The 26,162-nt window shown below is 45.4% G+C and overlaps 1 protein-coding gene across 1 annotated transcript in view; it reads left to right on the top strand.

The window, feature by feature from the left end:
• The window catches only part of DOCK1 (dedicator of cytokinesis 1), a 455,243-nt gene that overhangs the window by 369,647 nt on the left and 59,434 nt on the right, over nucleotides 1-26,162 (top strand). Inside the window, exons 32-36 of the mRNA XM_012807800.1 lie at nucleotides 5,685-5,833; nucleotides 16,410-16,495; nucleotides 16,685-16,841; nucleotides 23,145-23,185; nucleotides 24,723-24,813. Coding sequence (XP_012663254.1) covers nucleotides 5,685-5,833; nucleotides 16,410-16,495; nucleotides 16,685-16,841; nucleotides 23,145-23,185; nucleotides 24,723-24,813 — 524 coding nt within the window. The remainder of the gene's footprint in view (nucleotides 1-5,684; nucleotides 5,834-16,409; nucleotides 16,496-16,684; nucleotides 16,842-23,144; nucleotides 23,186-24,722; nucleotides 24,814-26,162) is intronic.

Here is a 26,162-nt window from a genome sequence, read left to right as displayed (position 1 = left end):
GTGACTTCTCTGCAGCAATGCACGTGTCTAGAACCCAAGTACTGGCTTAGCTGTCAGAGGGCCTGGAGATCTCTGCAACCTTGGTGGAACCCACCAGGCACCATCCTGTCCCTGGCCTGTCTACCATCCTGGGGAGAGAGTAGGAGACTGCGCTCTCAAATGAAGAGGGGGGATAGTCCGTCCATCAGTCACACCTTAGAGTTTTCGTCCTACCCCTCCCTCCCCCCTTACCCCATAGGCCCTTGTGGCCTCAGGATCCTGGCTTGCTTTTTCCAGGCTGTGAGATAAAGAGGTTGGACTGAATTTTTCAAGAAATTTCCTATCCCAAATCTCGATAATTCTGTGACATACGTATATGATGATCTCAGTAATAAAATGTGGAGGTTTCAGAATGGGGAGCGGGACCATTCCTGATCTGTTCTAATTGATCTCTCTGTGTCTGTCTTAAAATCATACTTTGACAGATACATTTGTCATTTTTCTGGCAGGCCAGATGGCACAACCCACTGTGGCAGGGGCTGTGCTTAGCCTGTGAGAGAAAGAGAGACAGGACAGGAAAAGGGGCCTTGTGAGAGCCGTGGGGGGCAGGCTGCTGTCCTCTGCTGGGTGTCTGGGGGTCCAGGGCTTTTGTGGGCTCCATATCCATGAACGAGGTGCCAGGAGTGCCACGCTCTGTGGCCAGGTGCCTGGGCAGACCTGAGAACTCTCTTCTGGACACCAACTCCAAGGTCATCTTTTACTCCAGCCCTTCATAAAACAATGGCCCACCTTGTTCTGAGTCATTGCACTTCAACTCCAAAGTACAAACTGTGGGTTTTTTATTTCCCCCAAGAGGACAGTTTCAGATATGCTCTTAAACGAAGGTCCTTCTTGCTGAAATGGCTCACTAGTATTTTTCCATCATTTATAATAACTAGGGACACCCACCCTGGTAGAGGTCACCATGGGTCGTCACACATGGAAATAGCTTCTCCTTGTAAATAGCTATTTACCTTCTACCTGCAGGTAAATAGCTTCTCCCTGTAAATAGCTGCTACCACCACACAGGAGCCCCTCCAGCTCTCAGCTGTCCCTCAATTGCAGGGTCCCTCCCTGCACAGAGGGAATCTCCAAAACTCAGCTAAAACAGCAACAGGCCAGAGGTCACCCTGCCCAACGCTTGCTCCTGCCCTTCCAGTCTTTTGCTTTGGGTTTTGTTTTCTTTAAGTATTTTTAGTGTCACTCCTGGAGTCCCTAAGATTGACCGCCGTGGAAACTGGCTCTGTCTCATTTGCTGTCTGAGAGGCAGCAACAAAGGAGGTAAAGACAGGCCGGGGTGGGGGTGGGGGCGAGGTTCTCTGAGCTGCCCCTCCGAGCCCACAGGTGGGCCGGCCTCCCCAGAAAGCACACTTGGGTCTGGCACAGATTTTTAAAGCCTCTTCAGAGTGGCGGGTTTTCTTGACGTTATCTGTCATTATACTTCGAACAGGCCGAGTCAAGCAATGAGACCCCTTTGATTTGTAATGTAAAGGGTGCAGTGAAGACAGCACATTTCCCCGTTCCTTCCTGTCACTTGCTGATTTGAATGTGGTGATTAATGCACAAGAGATGCATTTTGCTGCTTTTTAGCTGAGAATATCCAGTCTGGTGTTAGAAGGGCCCAAGCAGAGGTAAACCTCAGCCAATTAAGGGCAGGGACTAGGAAACAGCGAGAAATAGCAATTGGTCACCAGGATTGGGTCCTTATTTGTAAAGTAATTAAGTGTTTTTTAAAAGTTAAAGAGATATTAATAAAAGCATCAGCAGTCCATAGGACCTTCCCCAAGCAGCCCCGGAGCCCCATGGGTCCCCTCAGGCACCTGGCTCCTTTCTGCCCTGGGTCTCAGGTGTTTGAGAGCGCCATTGCCAAGGCTGCCATCCTCGAAATTTATGACAGCACATCTTGACTTCCCAGGATGTACACAACCTATTTTCTATGCAGAGTTTTTATTTTAATTTTTTTTTAAATGGGCTCAGGTTTGGAACAGACTGGCAGGATGATAGAGCTGACTCTGCCGAGGAAATAAAAATAGAAATCATCTCTATGTGTATATATGATCTTCTGGTTAGTCACCTGTCACTCAGTCCGACCTGGAGCTGAACGCTCCATAGAACGGTTTCTCCCTCCAGCCTTTCCAGCAGCACACCGGCTTGCAGAGAGACCTGTTCAGGCCACACCTCCTCTGGGCCCAGCCTCAAAACAACGATCTTGGGTCAGTTTTGTTCAATATAATACAGTGCAAATGCAGCCCAGCCCCAGGGGACAGAGCAGCATGGCCTTTCCCCTCTCCACCCTGTTATATTTAGAGTCTGGATGGGGAAATCAAAACCAGACTCTCTCCCAAAAGAAAAAGGGGGGAATGTGCTTGTTTACCCAGCTCTCGGTCACGGATCAGAGTGCAGTCTGGAAAGCGGCCTGCAGAGCACCTGCTGGCCCCACACTGCCTCAGTTTACATTTTGTTTATTACATCCAGCACCCTGTACCCAATCCAGCCAGGACAAATGTCCTTGCAGCATGCACTCAGTTTAGGATATTTTTCATGTAAGGATTCCCTTCCTGGGCATTTTAGGGAGATGTGGAGAGTTAGTTATATGCTTTTCATTGAAAACCCATACGTGCTGTGGCCTAACCAGTTTGGCTGGGTGGTAAAATTTGTCTGCTCTTCCTGCCCTTGTGTACATAGAGATTTTCCTGGAGTGAAACTCTGTTTAATGTGCCAGTTTTCTAACACTCGTGATTGTAAAGAGATAACTTAAACAACCAAGGGGCGGCTGCTGACTGGGAGGGTCTGGTTTCATTGGGAAATGGGTGTCATTCCCAGGGGAAGCCCCGCCATGTAGCTGGAGTGAAAGCTCTAGGTGGGTTTACAGGATTGGGAGTGGAGAGGACGGCAAGCCTGGCCAGGTGTCCTGCGGTGACAGACTCGCCTCCTCCCGGATGAGTTTTCTGTTGTCTCAAAGGAGAACAAAAAGCACAGCCTCTCTGGAAGTGGACACTGCAGGAGTCACCTGATCCTCTCTGGTCTACCACTGAGTTCATCTGTTAAATTTGAGCAAGATTTGTTCTGGGGAAGATCCATAATGCAAATGTCAAAAAAAAAAAAAAAAAAAGAAGGAGAGAGAGAAAAAATAGATAACACCAGGCGGCATCATCCCCCCACCCTGCTCACCTCGGGACCTCTGGATTGTAAAGGTTGAACCCCAGGAATGTCACGATCCATGGAACTCAGTGCCGTCCAGACCACGGGGTCTGTGCTACTGGAAGGGTGATGATCAAAGGTGAAGACTTGGTCATTTCTGCGCCTGCTTTTTCCAGTCCTTGTGTCCATGACCACTGGCTACTGCCTGATACGTTTCCTCCCAACTTGGAACAATAAAACCTGTTGGCGACAGAACTTTATGACACTGAAATAGTAGTTGATGAACAGCACCCTGTCACCATCATCTGTTTTCTGAAACATTGGCTGTGACATTTTTTAGGCATAATACAAGGAAAGTGTCACCCGAGAGGCTAGATGTAATAGCATTTTCAAGGGGATGCACACAGCTGTTACGTGCCCTTCAGAAACCCGGAGCATTTGGGGACGTGATGAGGATCAGGCTATGATGCTCGGAGTCGGAGAATTAATTATTTAGTAAAAGTTAAAAGTGAGATTTTAATTATATTCAGATTCTTTATTGAAGGCTACATTTTAGATACATATCCGCCCAATAAAAACGTATTTAGGCTAATTGTGAGGAACCTGTATTTTCTTAAGTACAGCTATTATACTAGCTACCCTTTTTTAATGGTTCTCAGAAATCTGTATGAGCTGAGTTGTAAAGAAAACTAAATTCTTTAGAATATCCATTGTGTTTCCTGATTGTGTAAAAATATTAGTAAGATTGGTTAACTATGGATGAATTGCTGGTGTTATTAAAAAAAAGAAAATCTGTGAATATTTAATTTAAGAATTTAGTTTCTTGTGCATGCTTCTGTGATATGTTAAAAATGACTGTTGGCTGTAGTGGGCGAAATGAAAATAAATGAAGATTTCAGACAGGAAAGACAGGATTTAAAAGGAGTCTTAAGTGACCCCTTGATAGGTCATTTCAGTGATGATTTACATTCAGGACTCGCCTCTCAATGTAATCCTGTCACCTTAAATAAGTTCACGGCCCCACCAGGACTGAGTTTCCAGCAGCTTCTCTCAGAGGCCCAGTGTCTGTGCAGGGAACCAAGCCTGGCAGTGGCTGTGGCTTCCTCACTCTGCTGCCTGGTGGACCTTCCTCTGCTCACTTCAAGCTCTTCATAAGCTCATGGTTCTCCCCAGTCCTGGGGAATTTAGAAGCAGCACACCCCAGGGGCACGGAGCCACTGTGCAGGAGGGGGGCGCCACCTCCTCTGTGTCAGGGCCGTCTGCAGACTTCTCTGCTCAGGGGCTGGGTTCCCGGTGGTGATTCTAAGTTAGCACCTGTATATGTCAGAGACAGAGGCCCAGAAAGGCGGGATACCAAGATTTCCAACAAAAGAAACTGAATGGAACTCAGTGCCAGCTCCAGGGTGGTCTGAAGGAAAAAAAGGGAAAAGGTTTGGGTGCTAGTTAGAAGCCGGTCTCTACTTCCTAGGGGATTTGTTTGAGAGTTGTAATATCCTAGCATCACTGGATAAAAGGACAGCTCACCGACAGCAGCGAGTGGAGTGGACAGCTGCCCCGTTGCTGTTTCCCCAGGCGTGGTCAGGGTCCCAGTGCCGCACAAAGATCCTCTGACAAGCAGACGGGGAAGGGATGAGTAAAATGAGGATCCCAGAGGAGACTTGAATCTCATGCCCAGGCTCAAACTTTGCTCCTTGGGTCCACTGAGAGCTCCCCAAGCAGCCTGGACACAGCCCAGTTTCATCATCTGTAAAATGGGCTAAGAAGGTACTCGTCTCAGGGGGTAGTTGTGAGAAGTCAGCGAGCTCATGCTGTCTGCCGGGCTCGTCACATAGTAGTGTAGTAACTGTCCCCTGCTGTTGGAATATTCAGGATTGTGCACCATGGTCATATTATTGGTTTTTTAAAAAAAAATTTTCATAAATCTCCCTGAATAAAAATCATATCTGGAACAAGAGATGAGATTAATAAAATATTAATAGTTTTTTAAATAAGCATTTTCCTATCAAATTGTAGCTGGAAAAAAGCAGAATCATTCCTGTTTTTACAGTTTCCTCCTCTGATGCCTGTGCTTTTATTTGCTTTGATCGTAGTGATTTGGAATGTCACAGAAATCACTGTGCATTCTTTACAGAGGTATCAAATTGCAAACGCGTCTTCAAGGTGTTGGGGATGAAAAGGACCCAGGAGACAATGTGCTCTCCCTCATTTGTCAACTTCTGCTCTTATCATTGTCCACAAAGTTAGAGGCCGAGACACCAGCTCCCCGCCCGGCTCCCTCCAGCACTGGGAGTCAGCTGCTCGTGGCAGTCCTCTGTGTGATACAGGTGTCTGCTTATGAAAGCAGGTTATCTTCTATGACAGACACGTCCTGATCTCAGGCCTTACATAGTATGGATCTTCAAACAGCTTCACTTACCACATTTGGAATATAATGTCATAATGACCTGTGTTTTGTTTCGACCATTTATGGCCCATTTTGGAATCCTTTTTCAAAATGTCTGAATAACGTATTTTTTTATTCCAAGGTCAACACAAGATAAAGTTCATTCCAGAAATGGTGGGCCCAATATTAGAAATGACATTAATTCCTGAGACGGAACTACGCAAAGCCACCATCCCCATCTTCTTTGACATGATGCAGTGTGAATTTCATTCGACCCGAAGCTTCCAAATGGTAAGGACAGCAATGTGCAGTAAGTGGTGTGGGGAGATGAAGGGGCCAGGCCTGAAAACCTTGAAAGAAACTTCACATAATTCTAGAGTTCAAGGTGCTGAACGTGGAAAACATAATTCCCTACAGCAGAGAACAAGCTTACGATTTTCCTTATTGAAGAAGCTTATCATTCTTTGCGCTCAATTTTAGGGAGAATTATTCTCAATTTTTAGCTTTTACTTATTTTAATCTGGATTTACTAAACCCTGGATGAAGGTGTCTTTCTCCTCTTTGGTATATGCACTTGTAGAGTGTCTAATCAAATGCTATTGTATTCACTCAGACTGGCTGTTTGCTGCAAAGTTACATTATTTGGAATTCTAAAGTTTTTGTTTTTTTCTCTTTTGTGTATGCGTCAGTCTTTTACCTGTGCAATAGAACTGATGAAAATTTCTGAAAAGAAAGGCTAGTAAAGTGTTCAAAACATACTGTAAGGACATGAAGGACAAACTCTCAATAACGTATGTTCAAGAAGGAACAAAATCTCCTTCCTTGGATCCATGAAAATAAGTAGAGTGTTCATGTATTCAGAGCTGGAACACACACCACACACACACATGCACACATATGTGCACATACACCTGTGCCTACAGCTATTGCCCTGAGGACACTAAGGTTTGGCCGTGACGCTTTACAATCCCAGAGAGGAGGGAATCCCCTGAACTGAAAGCTTACCTTTTAAAAAATGTGATAGCAGTTCAAGTAAATGCACAGACTGGGCATTTCATACATATTTTTGTGGAATTTTGAGAACATTCTTACACTGGAAAGAAATCAAAATTTCATCCGTCAAGGTAGTTTGATATTAATGTGATCTAACCCTTAAAGGGCAGGTCCTTCCTTACCTTTTACTTCATTACTGAAAAGAGCTTCCAATTATTTGTAGATTTTCATTGGTCAGTCTTTATCACGGTGCACCAAGGCAGCACATGTGGAAAACAGTTTTGCTATTTCCTGGAACAGAAAAGAGAGGTGCCGTACAGAAACAGTCTCCACACTGTGCCCAAGAGTCGAGTTAGGGGCTGATGTCCCTGTGATTCCCACCCACTACCTGGGTCTCAGACAAACCACTCAACACTTGAAGTTTCTAAATCAGAGTAACATTGATATAAAGGAGAATCTTCTGGAAAGGGGTCTTATGAGAATGACATAAAATCAGAACAATCAAGCTCTTAGCGCAGTGCCTGGCATCGTAAAAGATGTCTGGTAACGTTACTCTCACCGCAAGGCTGCAGGCTCGGCCTCCGTCTGGGTCTTTGTGGAGCAGCCTGCCGGGTGAATCCCCAGGATCTGAGGACCGCCGGGCCGAGCACTGCGTATAAACCAGGGCCTGGCCTGGGGTCAGCACCTAAAGCGTGAGGGGAGTACAGTTCACCTGAGACTGTGCAGGAGTCATTTCCCGTACGCACCCACAGCTGCGCTCCACAGCCCCCCAGAGGCTCTGGCTCCTGGCTGGGATGCCATTATTCATTTCTTATGCTTATATCCACTAGTCAGTTATAAGGTGACTGGTGATGAGTATGTTAGCATTATTTGATTTGATATTATTCCAACAGTGGACAGTAGCAAGGGCTCGATGTTATTTTATTACCATGTAATGTCAGTTGGGCAGGGTCTGGTGGTCCATGGGTCACTACAAAAGTTTTGAGACACACTGTAACTATTATTTCACTTCCAAGAAACGCAGTCGACAACACCCTTTCTGGCTCTCTGGAGCAAGTTTCAGCCTGGTGGGCTTACTGGTGTTGATGGGGGTGGGGGCATCATTTGCTTCTATCTGTGTGGATTTTACATTTTTTGATTTTTACGTATCTTAAAACTTTCTCAATAACCCATATATTAGTACTCCCCTCTTCCCTTTTCTCCTTCCTTTTTTTTCATGGGAGCAGAAGTTGTTAAATTTATTTTCTTTTTTTGTCATATTAAGGATAATTCCTTTTAGAAAAACCAGCTGTTTCTGTTTCTCTGGATCACTAGCCGGCTTGGCACATGGAGAATATGATGTAAACATTATGTGTAGGGCTTTTGTAATGGACTTTTTGTTTGGCAAAACAAAGACATTTGCCTTGATTACAGCATAGTCAGCATGGCATTAATGATGGCATAACATTTCATAAAGGGAAGTGACTGTCATTTTGCGTACCCATCCCTGATGGCTGGGCGTTTAGGTTGCTTACACATTTGTGACTATATGGCAAACACGTTCATTCATATAGCTTGACTCTATTTTGAAAGTTTTCTCAATATGCATTCTCAAAAATGTAATTACCGATTCAAAATAGTGTTGTGACTTTTGACATTATTGCCAAATTGTTTGATATTATTGCCATAAGATTTGACCCATCTCTGTGGCTGCTGGCACTAAATCTTGGTCCCAATTTCTCTGCCAACTCAGTGGAACCATGAATTATAATTTAAAACCTTTTTCTCTGGGCAGAAAATTCATCTGACTTTTTGAATTATATATAAATCAAGCCTGAAGAAGGATTTTGTAAAAAATTGCTATTAAATTAAAGAATCAGGCAAAGTGAGGGAAAGCGTGTTCATATAGATTAATGTCACTGGCGCAAAAAGCTAAGATCAAAAGTCTTTAAAACATCATATTTATCATTTGGGTCAAAATAAGGTCAAGGGCAGTTAGAAAGAAGATGAATAGGAATTTGGTTTCTGAATTGTTCCCTTTCTTCCCCACATTCTTTTTGTCTCATTGCCATCTCACTGTAGCTTTAAAATGTAACAATCTTCTGAGGATTCTTCCTGTTCTCCAACTTGCAGGGGGCCCCAGGTTTGCTGGAAATGGTCTGAAGTTAATGAGAGCCCCGGACCTGTTGGACCTATGGTAGATGTTGTTTCCCCATCTTTCCAGAAACCTGAACATTTTTTACGTAATACCGTGAAGTAGTTAGGTGCCTTAATTCCGTCTTATAAACTACAAACGTGGCACTAGATTTGCTTAGACTCACACCCAAACGTGAAGACAAAGAACCCACTCTCGGGTAGTTCATGGCCACTGACTTGAATTTTTTGGTTAATAGTCATTGGCTGTTTGTTCATTTCTCTTGTCATCTGCTTGAACCTCGTTGGACGGGGACAGCATATGTTGAAGGTATTTTACTGTTTTAAGCCATTTTATTGTAGGATAGCATACATACAGAAGGTCCACAAATCTTTTTTTGAGGCAGATTCTCACTTTGTCACACTTAGTAGAGTGCTGTGGTATCATATCTCACAGCAACCTCAGACTGTTGGGCTCAAGTGATCCTCTTGCCTCAGCCTCCCTAGTAGCTGGGACAACAGGTGCCTGCCACAACACCCGGCTTTTTTAGAGACAGGGTCTTGCCCTTGCTCAAGCTGGTCTTGAATTTGTGAGCTCAGGCAATCCACCCACATCAGTTTCCCAGAGTGCTAGGATTATAGGCGTGAGCCACCGTGCCCAGCTCCATTGAAGGTATTTTAAACGAAGACCAAAAAAACCCTACGCTGTGTAAAAACTACTCTCATGAGAATTGAGGAAAGATCAATTTCCTTTCTATTGGATTGCCCACCCAGCCACCCAGGTGAAACACCCCAAGCCCACAGCATTGCTCCCCTTTCTGCCAATCTCCTTGCCATTGGGTTTTCTGGGTGCAGGTCACATTGGCCTGGCCTTTGCTTGCCCTTTTGGCCTCCATGAGAGTTGATTGTCAAGACTCTACAGTCCCCTGGTCACACCTACAGGACCCCGCATTTCACCCAGTTGCTGCTGCACTAGTCCGGGTTCTCCCAACCGCAGCATTTGTGTCTGACTTGCTCTGTTTTCTATCTTCATTCTGCTCTCAGCCCAGCTCCCCCTCTGCCAGCTGCTCTTTCTGAAGCACAAGGGCCAGCCCCATCCTTTGCAGGTGATGTGGGTGACTGGGATGTGAGTGGCAGTGCACAGCCAGCCGCCCTGCCCGTCTCCATCCCAGAGCTTCTGGGGCGGGGATGGTTGGCTGCTGTTTAACTAATCTGCCCCAAATCCAATTACCTAACCTTATTAGTCACATCAACAAGGGCTTAAATTGCCTCCACTTTTATAGCAGATTTGCAAGCCTAATGGAGTGAGAGGAAGACGTTAGGGGTTTTTTGTTTTTACGGAACTTTAGTGTTATGAACATATGATATAGCTTTTTTCTTTTAAGTTGCCATGTCTTTCAGAGTGGAGCTGTTAACATGCTACAGTCCTGAAACATGAAATAACACATTACGTCTGAGTTGTTTTATGCTCTTACAATTGGAGTGAAGAGGATTCAGAAGAAAAACCCATCCTTTCACTCAAGATTAAACTGCTCCCAGCTGTTATTGGCATTCCAAAAGCAGGTGTCACAAACTGGCTTTTGTAAAGTTGTCCAGAGCTGTGGCTGTCGTGCTCTTCAGCTGCAGTGGAGGGCAGCTAGAACGTGCTTTCTCATCTCCCCGAGAGTCTATCGCTCTCTTGTTTCTGCTCTTGCCAAAAAGAGCACAGATCTTCCATTAGATTCCATGTGTCTTTGCCCACGTCCAGCCTCTCCAGCATTTGTGCATTGGATGGGCTGTCCTGGTGGTAGCCTGGAGTTCTCTGCTCACCTGCTGGGTCCTCATTGCAGCCTGGACACTGCTCCTGGGCTGCAGTGAGTGTCTGAGGTCAGCCTGCCTGCCCTTGCTGGGCAGGTCCTCACAAGTGGGGAAAAGCTCTGCAGAGGCCTCTGGGTCTCTGGTGCTCACGGAGGTCACCTGTGAGGGGCCCTGCCCTGCAGGGACCTTACACCAAGGGGTGGAGTTGATCTGAACCGGTAGGGAGGAGCTCGGACCAGATAGAAGCATATAGATGGGAGTCCCCCTTTGTACAGAGTGGCCTTGACTTCTTGTAGAAATCCTTTCCTGTGAAATAATATGCCTCAATGGGGGCTGATGTCCACAGCTGTAGCTGACCTGTGGGCCGCTGTGATGTTCCTGGGATCTGAGCAGCTCTTGCTGATTCCCCCATCCCTGCTGTGTGATGACCAGACGGTGCCACCTCAGGAAGGCTTCTTCTCCTCCCTGGCGCTGGTGTTGTGGACACTGCAGGAAGCAGAGAGGCAGGAATGTAGGCTGAGCCTCCGCTCGACGCCCACAGCAGGTGCACCGTGGGGAGGTGGCTGACATTGACCCAGAGGCCCCCCCACCCACCCTCCTGCATCACTTGGGGCCCCCAGTGACTTCCCTGTCCCGTCCGTGTGAGTCCTTCCTTGTCTTCTCTGAGTGCTCCAGCTGCACATGGTCATCTTGGTCCTTCCAGCCCTTTCTAAGAATATTTTAGGATCTGGGTGCAGGAGCCCTCCTCCTGAATAGTCCCCTCCTGCAGCTCCTGCCAGGCCTAGGTCCTGAGCACACAGTCATCACTCCTGTCTCTCCCTGTAGATTCCCATGTCCTCAAGCCACCCCCATAGCCATGTTCTTGTCCCACCCCAGGCCAGAGTAACTTATTCACAATAAAGTGAGGACGTCAGGAGACTGGGATCTGCTAAGCCAGCATGGGACAGTTTGGGAGGTGTCCACGTCTTCCTGCCCCTTCCCTGGTACAAGTGTCGCCTTGGTCACAAAAGATGAGCACTCCTCAAAACTGATCCCAAAAGGTCCCCAAACTCTCCCATCACACTGAGAACCTGCCCTCCAGCAAACACCCCTCAGTCTCAGCCTCACTCCGGGTTTCTCTTCCTAATGAAAAACATACTTTCCAGTTCTCTCCTGGCATCTTTTTGAAGCGTTCCCTTTGTTACGCCTTTGGAAAATACAGAACCAACAGCTGAGAACTGCAGCAAATGACCACAGGGACCATGTGCCATTAATAAAAATGGCCGGGAAGAGGCTGCACAGCAAAAATAATATTTTCAATCATGAAGCTCTTTTCTGTCATGGTTGTGAGCTCAGTAAAATGCTCTCCAACTTCCAGAAATTCCCATTTAGTTGTAAGAGTACTAGAACATGAGTAATCTTTGTGTCGCCACTGTCTCTGTTTCAATGATCTCCTCCAGCTGCCCATGCTGGCAACCTTCAGCCAGCAATTGAATAACCCAAGTGGATGTTGGCAGCTTCTGCACTTGGTGGAAAAGCCAACATGTTTGGTGCTGTAGTAGGAATGCGAATAAGTTTGCTGGCAATTTTATCTTGTTTATTCTTTAATTCACTGAGATTTTATTTGTCAGTTTGTTTATTTTTGCTTTCAACTTCAAAGTTGAAAGCAAAGTAATATTTGATTTTATTGCTTTGGATGCTTAAAGAGAAAATATGGCATAAGAATTGGGCCTTTATTTTATTTAATCAAAGCCGAAGGTGCTCTGAGAGGTCACGGAAACCAATATCCTTGACTCCAGGAGTTCTGAATACATTGAACTCTATTCTTAAAAGAGATACTGAAACTCTCTAAATCTCATTTAGCAATATTAAACAGGACTCACCCTGAGGCCGTGTTCCCGGGTGCTCTATAACTGCATCAGCCCCCAACTCACTCCTCGGTCTCTGTACACGGCAGGGGAGCAGCTGCACCTGTCTCGGGCGGCAGCGAGGTGCTGTGGCCTGGCGTCAGACCGCTGCCCAGCCCGGCTGCTCCAAACCTTCAAGGTCAACGAGCCACCTGCTTGATGGACGTAGGAGGATGTGGAGGCTTTCAAATGTGAGATGGAGTGCCAACAATTAATTAAGTGTGTAATTAAGTTTACAGAGTGGTTAGGCAAGAGGCATGCTGTAGACACAAAAATAGGAGCATGGCGGTGCCCAGGGACTCAGGGCTGCTTGGCAGATCGGGGGGCGGGGGCATCACTGACGTGTAGGATATGGCACAGAGGTGTTGGAGTGCCAGGCTTCTCTCTGCCGGCTCCTCTTCCTGCCAGGTCTTCCACCCAGATACGGTGCGCTGAGCTTCTCCCACCCACTCTGCAGTGAATGCCAAGGGGGAAGGCGAGGTTGGCGGCTCCTTCCGATTGGCTAGTTCCCTCCATAGAGGCAGACGGCCAGGAAAAACTGAGTGCTCCATGCCCTCCCAGACAGGGGGTGGTTGAACACCAGGCTCCCTCCTACACTACCTTCTGAGTGTTTTTTCTTGAAAAACAGGAGAAAGTAGAGCACTTCAAGCAAAGAGTGCTAAGGTTCATTTGTAAAGGGTCAAAGAAACCTTTTTGCCAATCTTCTTGGCAGACCACATCCATAGATTTCAGATTTCACCCAGTTCTTGGTAACCTCCGAGCCGTCCGTCATGGTGGTGAATTACTTGTGCAAAACTTTCCACCTGTCCCAGCTTCTGACCACGCTCCCACATCACCCCAGCTCTCACCTGTAAAAGTGTCCTCCTGGATGCCTGCAAGGTGCAGGCCTGATTTTACACATTTATGAATGTATTTTAGTGAGAATGGTAAATCTATCCTAATGAAAAAATACACATTTCAAACCAAATATAACTGGCTTTGGGGATTACCTGACTGGGGTCCTTCTCTCGATGGTCTCTCAAATAGGTGCCAAGAACCCCTGGTTCACTGTGGCAGCAAGCTTGGGAAGCAGTGGTTCCGCTCCAAGTTAATTTAACAGTGACATCAATAGCACCACGAGCTCAGCCCTTCCCCCATCACGTTCAATTTAATGACCCCTTTCCAAAAAGCCTCATATTCCTAAGTGTCCCCTTATTCTTCATGTTCTCAGGGGGCAGCTGGTACCAGATGCTTAGAGACGCACTGTTCAATGTTTTAAGTTGGACACCCCATGGAGGGTTTTGTAGCAGTATTGGTGATTCACAAAAGGGACAGTAATATGACCATTTTGCTTATCAGATGAGAGATGAGAGCAACGCAGTAAACTTACCTCACTAATTTTGTCCTAACCATAGAGGACCCACCACAAATGGTCAGACAGCGTGCATTTACGAGTAAGATGCTGAACATGATTTTTATAAACCAGCTCTGCTCCATCAGGAAGTGTGCTGTCTCCAATTTGTTTGGACAGGATCATTTAATTCTGATGATAGCAATATCCACAACACACCAGCAAATGGATTCTGGTATATCCTGTGAAAAATTAAGGAAGACCCTGGAATTAAAAACTATATGCAGATCTTGTGGTGAATACTTGCTGGGGAGCAACGGGGTTGCCAGGTGTTCCTGTAAATTACTTAGCTTAGAGTAGAGGTTAGTAAAATTAGAATCGGCTGCCTTCTCATTGATCATTCATCCACTCTTTTTAGAAAACATTAAATTCATCAGTCAAAATTTGATAAGCAGCATGCTTAAGTAGCTGTGGCTTCCTCACTGCCTGTGTCTGTGACAGCCAGATCTACATGGAAGCAGAGAAAAGACGCAATTTTCATAAGGTAGACCCCGAGTTCAAATACCTTCTGATTGACGAGTAATGAACAATTTTAAATGCCTGTGTGTGTTTGCCCAGGTTAGGAGAAAGCGTGTTTCTGCATTCTCCATATCGGCCTCATGTCAATCAGCCTGCCTCCTCCTGTTGGTGTCTGCCTCCTACTCAGCAAACACATGTGAAAGCCAGTCGTATGTTTTAATTACACTTAGTTTTATTTTGTATCTCAGTTATTTGTTCTGAAGCACCAGCACTCATCAAACAGTCTTTGGAGTCCCCATTGTGCCGCTATCTGACGGGACTACCTTGAAAGCCCAATCTCTGGGCTACTTGCAAGTGACCTCCCTTGTCTCAGATTCTGAAATGAATTGCCTTTTGGAGAATTCTTTTCTGTAAAGATCAGAGCAGTGGTGGTTAAGTTCAGAAGGTTGTTATTTGACAGTAAAAGTCATTATGTGAGATTCCTGGTTTGAAAAAAAGTAAATCATTCTTTCTTCTTCAATAGAACCGTCTCTCGTGTTCCTGAAATCCCTGAGCTTCCTGGGCCAGACAGAATCAAAAGGAGGTGTTTACTGGGGGGAGGCGTCCACGGAGAAGATCAGGAGGAGAATTGGAGGGATTTGCTGAGGCCCAGGTTGTGGTGATGTTGCTAAGACCTTGAAGTCAGGCAGGAATCAATACCTCTCTCCAGCCCTGCTCTGTGTCATCCACCTCACGATAACATGGCGGCTTCAGGCAACTGTGTCCTAACTGAGGACAAGTGCAGCATCTGTGGCCTGGGTCTCACACAGCTCGTGCCGTCTGTTTCTCTGTGGGGCCTGCAGTCAGCTGCACTGAAGCAGCAGCACCCTGAGCCCCCACACGATGGAGGGTGCCCCTGGTGCCTGTCACAGTTTCCCCACTTGGCTTTGCTTGGCCAAGAGGGCAGTTGCGGGTTAGCCGCCTTCTGGCGGGCCCACTCCTTTACCAACATACTAACCCTCGCAGTTCCTCCACTTTAAGACCATCTGTATCAGTAATTTATGTGCACACAGCACGTTCACTCCGTTACAGCGCCAACGTCAGGCAGTGCTCTGGGTCTGGGGGCTACAGCAATGACCAGGGGAAAAGACGATCCGTGCTCTCACGCAGATTTAATGGGATCCTAGTAACGGGGGGACTTGGGAATTGTTGGCTGAGAAAGCGGTGGTTGAACACATCTTGTAAAAAGACCTCCGAGACCCCTGCACACATGCTGTGGTGAGCTTGCTGTCTCAATCCAAACTCAACCCTTGGCTTCTTCAATTCTTCCTTCATCCAGCCTCTTTCAGCACAGAGTCTGGATGTCTCCATCTTTACGGGAACTAACACTCTCACAGTCCCCCTTTCCTACAGGCACAAGTTGGTGGGTACCCTCAGGATCCCGCAACGTGGGTGGTTGTGAACTCTGCCAGAGATTGGCATCTGGGCAGGGAGGATGGGAAAGCATGTCCGTTGTTATCCACATAGTTATTTTCAGCCTAATCAGCCACTTGAAGACATTTTGGAGATTTCCACCTCCCTGGATTTAGAGGTTCTTTAAAAGTGTGGACCTGAGAGATAGCTCCGAAGACCCTCACTCACCTTGATGCTTGGGAAATCTAACCAGAAGCTTTGGGGAGAGGAGGAAAAGCCTGGAGATGGACCTTGTGAGGCATCTGCTGTTCTGTCTTTTAAGGACTTTGCTCCTCTCACTTTTCATAATATTTTTTCAACCAGTGAAATACTTACTGGGTTCTATCAAGGAATGGCAGCGAAGTGGCCCCTTCGATGTTTTCAGAATGCTGAGAACTCTTTGCTGGCAAATGAAACACCATCTGTTCTGTTCCAGGAACCAATGAGCTATTTTAGATGTTACTTGTTCGTAGAGATGAAGTTTGAGACATTTTTCCTGTTACTACTTGACTCCCCCCACGTGGTTTTCTTGTCTGTCTTTCTGGAGTCCTTGCCCCTGCTGTCAGGCTGGGCATGTTCAGGCTCCATTAACCAGGGAATTCAGTGAAACACACGCACACCCCGCCCTGTGGCACAACCACCAGGGTTCCGGGGTGGCAGCTCTTAAAGGAGATTATGGCTTCAAAGGCAGAGGGTAACCGAGCACGGTCGCTTGCCGATTTATGTACTATTGACGCTCAAGTTGTAAAGTGAAACCTCCGCCATGCTGATTATTTACGCTTCCTCTGTTTAATTATAGTTTGAAAATGAGATCATCACCAAGCTGGATCATGAAGTGGAAGGAGGCAGAGGAGACGAGCAGTACAAAGTGTTATTTGATAAAATGTAAGTGTTGATGAGCGGGGGGATTTGTGTCGGAATAGAGACAGAGAGACTGTAATTAGACTACAATGAACTTTGTAGCCCAGAAATAATTAAAATGTGTTAATAATGGAAAATATTTAAAATTGCACCTCAGTTGCATCTCCCCCCTCCCCAAGCTTGATTAACAAGGTGAGTGTAATTATTTCCCAGCCTCCTGGAGCACTGCAGGAAGCATAAATACCTCGCCAAAACGGGCGAAACTTTTGTGAAGCTGGTCGTGCGCCTCATGGAAAGACTTTTGGATTACAGAACCATCATGCACGACGAGAACAAAGAGAACCGGATGAGCTGCACCGTCAACGTGCTGGTGAGTGACGCGCCCCCGAAACGGAGTCCTGACTTGGAAGCCCTTGCGACGGTTGGCCGTGGGACTTCCTGTGCTGGCTCCCTCTTCTGTCGTAGGGCACGATGGAGAGCGTGTTTGCAGACCCACTCTGAAGCGCTTTCTTATTCTCCCTGTGGTGAAGGATGCGAGCCATTTTATTTTGTAACCATAACACCTCATTGATGACAGGTCTTAAGGCTTTGTTATTAGGAGATTATAATCACGTCCTCTCGTGAGTGGGTTCATGGTGGCCCCCCAAAGGTAGGTCCATTTCCTAGTCCTCAGAACCTGGGTATGTCACTTTATTTGCAAAAAAAAAAAGACTCCTTGCAGAGGTAATTACGTTAAGCATCTTGACATGAGTTTATCCTGCATTACCTGGGACAAGAGCACCCAAATCCAGTGACAAGTGTCTTTATACGAGACAGACAGGAGAAGACAGGGAAGCTGAGGTGGAGGTGGAGGCAGAGACCAGAATGATGCGGCACAGGCCACGGTCACCTGCAGCCCCCAGGAGCTGGAGGAGGCGAGGAGGCCTCCTCTCCTAGAGCCTTCGGGGGGAGTGTGGCCCTGTTGACACCTTGATTTCAGATTCTGGCCTCTGGAACTGTGAGAGAAGACATATCTCTTGCTTTACATTTGAGGTAATTGGCTACGGCAGCTACAAGGAAACCAGTGCTGGGCAGCAGAGAGAGCAGATGGCCTGGGTGACCTTGGTGGTGGCCATCTGTCAGGCCCTGTGCATTCCTGCTGCCGTGATGTGGCCGGGTTCTGCACTGCAGACACCCTCTGCCTGACGTAGTTGTGATCCCAGCAAGGCACATCCAGAAAATGCACCAGGACCCGTGGGCTCTCAGGAAGATTTGTGGCAAGGTCAGCTCCAGGGAATGGTGGGCAAGCCTCATGGCCCTTGGCAGCCATGTGACCCCACTCCTGGAGTGGTGGGTAAGCCTCATGGCCCTCGACAGCCTCATGACCCCACACCTGGCTTGGGGCTCCCTAAGGAGCCAGGAAGGCTGACTGCTGGACATGGCGGGGCTTTCCTCAACATCCTTTGTGCGTCCCAAGGCAGGAATGCAAGAAACTGCTGCTCCTGCCTTTCCTTGCTTACCTCTTGCTTCCCTCCCTTCCCTCCTCAGCTGTCGGCCTCTGGATGTGTGTGGACCGTCCATAGCCCTCACTCCCACATCCATCCCTTGTGCGGACCTTGGGGTACACACAAGCAGATTTTGCCCTAGGTGGGGTTTGAGACAACATTCATTCATTAAAAAGTCACCAGAGACCTTTGGATTAAAAAAGATAAACCAGGCTCGGTGCCTGTTGCTCAAGTGGCTAAGGCGCCAGCCACATACACCTAAGGTGGCGGGTTCGAATCTAGCCCGGGTCCGACAAACAACAATGATGGCTGCAACCAAAAAATAGCCAGGCGTTGTGGCAGGCACTTGTGGTCCCAGCTACTTGGGAGGCTGAGGCAGGAGACTCGCTTGAGCCCAGGAGTTGGAGGTTGCTGTGAGCTGTGATGCCACAGCACTCTCAGGGGGGCAGCTTGAGGCTCTGTCTCAAAAAAAAAGATAAACCAAAAGTTTTCACTTTTCTGTTCCCTTTAGTATCAACGCTGGATCTGGACTTTGCCACGAGCGACTTGACAGTTAAAAGCTCCTGTGCAGTCTTAGCCCCTTCGCTCCATGGCGGGGCAGCCTGTGTAGGCTAATGATGAACATTTTCCACAGCAAGTTTTCTTTTCCTCAGAAATCAAGATATTTGACCCAGCATGTAAAGAGCTAGGAAGTTATCACCCCCATACTCACAATAAGGAAAAAGCTAGACAAACTGAAAAAATCAACAGCGCCTCTTAGATTTGTCTGTGTTGATCCACAGGATGAACTACAGCCCCAAACTGGGAGACAGAAGGATACAAAGACTCCCCCTCCTGCTTACCAGGGCAGAAGCCCAGGAATAGAAGCCATCAGGGAGCTGGCATCAGATTCCTTTCACCTAGAACGTCAGGGTCACTTTCAATGCGTACCATAAGGCATTTGTAGACAGAGCACAGTTTGAAGAGACAGAGCAGGCGTCTGGGCCAGACTTAAATATGGCAGAGATTTCAAAATTACCAGACCAGAAATTTAATACTTTGATTAATATGCTAAGGGCTCTGATGGAAAAAGTGGAAGCTGCTCGTGGCATAGGAGCTCACGGCAAAGTCCGTGTGTAAGAATGGATGGGTTATATAAGCAGGAACTCTTTAGAATCAGAAAGAACTTCTCCAAATCCAAAACACTGTAACAGAATGAAGAATGCCCATATGGTGTCATCAGTCAGCTGGACACAGCCAAGGAAAGACCCAGTGAACCTGAAAAAATCTAAATATATTTGCACCTACATCACGAGGGTCCTGGCAACTATAGAAATTACTGGTTTCAGGTGCCCCTGCAGCCTGGCCTGGTGTGTCTGCACATGGCCCTGTAGTGGGACCCTGAGTAGGACAGCAGCACGCTTTGCCCCAGGCCAGGTGGCCTGATCTTTGGCCCAGGGAAGCACCTGGCCCTCACGTTCTGGCCTCTGTTCAGAGTAATTTACTTTCATATTGCTGATACAGTTGACATGAAATTGAAGCTAGTATTTTTCTGTGGGAAAGAATGGAAACCTTTTCATAATCTTTCTGTGCTATGGATATAACTGTACAGCGTTCCTTCTGATCCTTAAAGGTATCTACGAGGCTGAGCGGCATCCAGAAGGAAGAATTGTGAATATGTTTATTAAGTATCCAAATTTGATGATTGAGGCTTCTGTTTGTTTTAAGCAAGATCTCTCAGGCTTACTGGGACACAAAACCTCAGGGAGAAAGATGTGCTTTGAATGTGGCTTCTTACTACGAAATCCAGGGTCGGGAAGCAAACTCCTGTAATGACCCCTGTGATCACAGTTGCTGACGTTGGTGTGCGCTCCTCTTTCATTCGGACCCTGACTCAGGCCCTGCCTCCGGCATCTGCTGCCAGCCCGGGGTTGGTCTCGACTCAGAAACACACCCAGGATTCCCGTGAATAGCTGACATTAGTAACATTCTTTAAATTCGAATATCCCGGATCATTTCATGAAGAGTCAAGTATTCTATTCTAAACCACTTGCTGGAGTTGACGAGACAAATACTAATCTCCCACAATTTTTTCCATTTAAAAATAAGACAAATCTGTGGAATAAGCAGAAACAAGGAACCACTATTTTATTTGCTTAGACATAGGTGTCCTAACTCTAAGTATTCACTACACGGCTCACATATCCATATTTATGCATAGATGTATATTGTCACTTCTCGGCCCATTTTTACCTTTTCTGTATATATTTTTATTACAGGAACAATAGAGCTTCATAGAGATGGATATGTATATATATCTCTGAAAGACAACAGATATATAAATGCATATTAGATGGGTATGAAATGTACTCAGCTACTCAGAAACCCCATGAAATCTAAAGTTAACAAATAAAATGAGGAACTTAGAACTTGTCAGTGCCATCTACATGCATAGCCAAATTTACTTTAGAACCAGTGTTATCGTTCTTTTCTCAAAGGCAGAGTTGGTGGAACGTTTTAAGTTATGTGGGGTCACTAATGCCCTACTTCCTTGCTTCTATTAAAAAAAAAAAATGGCAATGAAAATTAAGAGACTCTGCCCAGACACTTCAGTCCCCAGAATGTTCCCTGCAAGCACGTCTGTATGGATATCACATTTTGATTCCCACCAGCCAAAACACATATTTATGATTCTTTAACTAGAATTTCCTTGTCACTGCATAATCAAGTGGTCTGTAGTTTATTGGTCAGTACCTTTCCTGCATGGCATCTGGTTCTTCCCTACAGTCAACACATCCCACCGGGAAGCCTGGTGGAAGTGTCGGTATTTTAATGAAGGCGGTCACTCTCTTCATGGTCCCTTTAGGAGGCTAATTAACACAGGGTTAGGAAAACAATTCTAACTATCTTCGTATCTGTTTCCATCGTGAAAGAGCGCAACATTGGAATGTAATGCAGGTGTCTAAATTCTGAAAGGGCAATGCCTAGGAGCGGAGAGGACTGGTCCCCTCTGGGAACTGGGCACAGACGTCAGTCAGCGCTGGTGTGGGGGGGACTTGAGAGAGAAATGGGGTGGGGAAGCAGTGCCCAGAAGGAGCTTCAGCTCAGCCTGAACTTTTACATAAGAAACGCAGGTTTTATATAGAAATTGGGATTTGAGATGAGTGTACTTCAATTTGAGAGGGGTTTTGAAGCTCTCGGAAGGGAACAGAATTCAGCACAGGCAGAAAATAGAAGACATTTCTGTGTCTCTGAGGGAGGAATGAAGGTCGCCTGATGTCCCCATTGTGAAATTGTAAAGGAGAATGATCAAAACCTTAGAAAGGATTAAAAATATGGGTATAAAAGGGGATGGTATGAAACCATAGCTTGTAAATACTGGCAGATTTGAGTCGGAAGCGAAGGGCTCTTCCTTTGATGTCATTTCTCTTTGTTGCGTGGCTCTGAGTTGTCAGCCGAAAATATCCTCATTACCCAGCCGCTTCGTGTGAACTAGAGGACATTAAAATGTCAGACGCAACAGAAACTGAAAACCAAGGTACATTTTTCTAAACATGCCCCCGCTTGGTTTCTATACTTACTTATCATTTCTTTTTAGAAAGATCAATCTTGGAAGCCAGGCCCCTTTTATTTTTTTCTTTTTTGGCTAATGAAATTAAAGAGCCCATGCTACCTTGCTGGTTAATTGCATGTCTTTATAGTGGTGATATTTGCCAGTTACTTCAGGCACTCCATGGTGCTAGCATCATTTTTAGTTGCTAAATTTCACACTGACAGTGGCTATGATGTTTCCCTACCCTAGGCCTTGTTAGATGACTTCTGTAACTTTCTGATACCTCGTGTGTGATGAACATTTTAAAGTGATTATAGAGATGTTCACATTAAGACAGGGGTCCTCAAACTTTTTAAACAGGGGGCCAGTTCACTGTCCCTCAGACCATTGGAGGGCCAGACTGCAAGCCCCAGGATGAGTCGGCTGCTAAGCAGGACAGGCAGCAGTGGCAAAAACACCTAGCAGACCGGATAAACGTCCTTGGCGAGCCACATGTGGCCCATGGGCCATAGTTTGAGAACGCCTGCATTAAGAAATATAATTTTGGCCAAACCCAGTAACTCACGTCTATAATCCTGGCATTCTGGGAGGCTGAGGTGGGAGGATCACTTAAAGTCAGGAGTTCAAGACCAGCCTGAGCAAGAGTGAGAACCTGTCTGTACAAAAAATAGAAAACTTAGCCCAGCGTGATGGTACGTGGCCATAGTCCCAGATACTTGGGAAGCTGAGGTTGAGGATCACTTGAGCCCAGGAGGTTCAGGTTGCAGTGAGCTATGATGACACACCACTGCACTCTAGCCCTAACCCAGGCAACAGAGTGAGACTGTCTCAAATTTAAAAAAAAAAGATGATTTTGATAGAAATGTTTATATTCAGCCAAAAGATATTTTACCATAATATGTATATGTAGAACTAGCCCATGGGTTATAATCTGCTAACTACCCTTTCTCCATCAGTATTTATACACACGGGGCTTTGTACGTAGAAACTTGTCTCTCACTGTGGTTTGGAAGGTCTGTCAGGACCAGCTTTATCCACCTGAAGTTTCTGGGATGGTGGAACGTCCTGTATTTATACTGTTCAATGTGGTAACATTATGCCTGTGTGACTGTTGAGCATTCAAAGTACAGCAAGTTGAACTGGGGAAGGGAATTCTTGACTTTATTCAATGTCAGTTAGATTTATCTCACCTCTAAATATGTGTGACCCGTGGCTCATGTACGAAACAGCTCCAACTGTCATCTTGCCACCGCCTTCTTGCTGCAGCTGAGCTCAGCGTCCTTTGAGTCAGATCAGTGATGTTTATTTGCTTATTCTCAAATTTCGGATATTTATTCATCCTGATGAGATTACAGTGGTTAAGATACCACATCTTTGCACAATGCATTGTTTTAACTGGGGACAAGTGGCTTTCAAATGACAGTGTGGACCTTGGCCATCCCGTGTTCGGTATAGGAAATATGACCATTAGGACAACAGAAACGTGAAGAACAGTGTAAGACGGTTTTGCAATTTATGTGAGTTTATGGTTCCCTTCCAAAGAGCTGGGCCCGTTTGAGTGTTTGACACAAGCTGAAGAATGTTGAATTTGCAGTGTGCATGTCGTGCCTTTTGTGGAACAGGTTTCTTAAGACAGTGCTTTGGTTTAATTTTTCAGAACTTCTACAAAGAAATTGAAAGGGAAGAAATGTATATAAGGTATGTATGTGTCATGCTTGTCTCCACTCTCTGTATTTATTATAATTGCTGCTTGTCAAAACTGTGCTAAGAAATCTTTTATAACCACAGAGGTTTATTTTGTAGAAAATTATGAAGCCTGGGCCAGGCATGGTAGCTCACACCCGTAATCCCAGCACTCTGGGAGGCTGAGGCAGGTGGATTGCTTGAGCTCAGGAGTTTGAGACCAGCCTAAGTAAGAGGGAGACCCCATTTAAAAAAAAAAAATAGTTGGGCATTGTGGTGGGCACCTGTAGTCCCAGCTACTCGGGAGGCCAAGGCAAGGGGATCTCTTGAGCCCAAGAGTTTGAGGTTGCTGGGAGCTGTGATGCCAGGGCACACAGGGTACCTAGGGTTATAGGTAAGACTGTGTCTCAAAAAAAAAAAAAAAAAAAGAGAGAGAGAGATAAAGAAAATCACGAAGCCTGTGAGATTGAGTTCGGTGGTGCTCCCAGATGTATCCTAGCCCTTGTATAGTTCGTCCATATCAGTGCAGAGTTTTTTGGTGGTCACCTTTAGCTAAATGAGATGCAAAACTATAAAAGACAGTTTTATAAGTCTTATCTTAACCAACCCATATGACCCTTCAGAAAAAAGATAACACCAAAAATTTTAATGTTTTATAGTAAATCATACGATCAAATTTAATTATACCTTTATCAGAAATAGGTACTATTATAACTTTTCGGTCTACACTTACTTAATCGGCACCATATTCCCATGTTTTCAATGTCTTTTCCCCATGAAAGAAGAAGAATATTTTGCGTTGCCTGTTGGATTTTGTCCCCTCTCTTCCTGTGTACCTGAAGCAACAAACCGTGACTGAGCCCCTCTTGTTCTTGGTCACTTTTGGGGTCCATTGTTGTTTACTTTGGAAGATTACTGCTTTGAAAAATAGATAAAAGAGATAACCTAGATGGCACGAGGGTTTAATGTTGTATTCCTGACACTGAGTGACACTGGCTGATTTTTTATTTCTGGGATTTATTTTTACTTCTTTTTTAAGAAAAATACTTTATGAATTTAATAAACTTGAGAAAACAATCAGCTATCTGTTTACCTTTTTATGGCAGAAAAATTCTTTTGATCACATTCACTGTGATCATTGGAGCACTTCATTCTTACTGATTTGTATTTTCACGAATTTTTTATGCATTTAGATTCAATAGAAATGTAGGAAATCATAATGTATTGTGTAATCTCATTTCAAATGTCTAAGGAAAAATCTGGAAAAGATGAAAAGGAATGAGAAACCTTGAAGTAAAATTATCATCTTCATTTTCGTTCTGCAAAGAGAGGACTTAAAATCTTTAAAAAATATGTATTATTGCATATTACTTGTGTTGGTTTTTCTTAGTGTTTTCTGCACCAAAAGTTTTCACGGTATTATGAATTATGAACATCGTAAAAAGAAAGCGTAGACATGATTCACTGTTGAATGTAGAATTTAGCTCTTGTAAACCTCAACACAAATTATTCAGTGACATTTTAAGAACATACTTCCATTTTATCGTCTCAGGTATTTGTACAAACTCTGTGACCTGCACAAAGACTGTGATAACTACACGGAAGCGGCTTACACCCTGCTTCTCCACGCAAAGCTGCTCAAGGTAACATCAATTACCGTCACATTGACAATTCTGCTGTTGCAAATTCTAAGATTACTCAGCATTTTATTTTACATGGCAAATTTTATTAAACCTATAACTTAAGCTTTCATGAATATTGACTAAATGCAATGACATGAACAAAGGTATTAAGGAAATACTTTTATTAGTGATTTGGCCCTACTGAATGAAGATTTAACAAGGCATCATGGCAGGGTATCATTAAGGATTGTAAACTCCCATCACTGGGCTGTGAGCTAGCAGCAAGTTACGGATCCTGCAACCTTATTTATGCCAACAGGACTCAGTAATGGTGGAGAATAATATCAACAAAAAGGAATTTCCCTAATAGAACAGCTAACAGATAACATCAAACATACCCCTAGTTGTCTTAGTAAAGAGCTAGGAAACGGATCATGACTTTTCTACCTACTGGTTCACTTTGAGACCACCTGTTAGTTTTCACTGCCTGGCTCCTTAAAACGTGTTGCTCCTGAACACAGGTCTAGCATAACAGTTGTCATCCTTCTGTGGTTGTTTATTTAGCAGATGCTTTTAGACAATGACTGTTTTGTTTGTGTGTGGTGATAGAGTCATGCTTTCCCTGTGTCCACTTCCAGCATGGTTAGTTACAGTGAAGATCCAGAGTGGCTCTTCAACAAATAACTAGAATGGAAGGATGTATGAGTGTATGGGTGCAGGAGTGGGTGGATGGATAAATGGATGTGTGCATGAATGGATAGATGGATGGATGGATGGATGATGGTTGGGTGAGTAGATGGATGAATGGATGAATGAATAGATGGATGTGTGGGAGGGTGGGTTGTTGGAAGAATGGATGGATTTGTAGATGGATAGATGGATGGATGAATAGATGGATGGATGGATATGTGGGTGGATGGATAGATGGATGGATGGATGGATGGATGTGTGGGTGGGTGCATAGATGGATGAATAGATGGATGGATGTGTGGGTGGGTGCATAGATGGATGAATAGATGGATGGATGTATGGGTGGATGGGTAGATGGATGGATGGATGTGTGGGTGTACGTATGGATAGATGTGTGGGTGGATGCATAGATGGATGAGTGAATGGATGGATGGATGTGTGGGTGGATGCATAGATGGATGGATGGATGTGTGGGTGTATGCATGGATGGATGGTTGGATGATGTGTGGGTGGATACGTAGATGGATGAGTGGATGGACGGATGAATGAGTGGATGGATGGATGTACAGATGGATGGATGCATAGATGGATGAGTGGATGGATGTATATATGTATGTATGGATGGATGGATGCAGAGATGGATGAGTGGATGTATGTATGTATGGATGGATGGATGGATG

This window comes from Otolemur garnettii, unplaced genomic scaffold, assembly GCF_000181295.1.
Source record: "Otolemur garnettii isolate 467f Iridium unplaced genomic scaffold, OtoGar3 scaffold00075, whole genome shotgun sequence".
NCBI classification, from domain to species: Eukaryota; Metazoa; Chordata; class Mammalia; order Primates; family Galagidae; genus Otolemur; species Otolemur garnettii.
The sequence above is the reverse complement of the archived record's forward strand: the minus strand, read 5'-3'. Positions and strand labels throughout refer to the sequence as shown.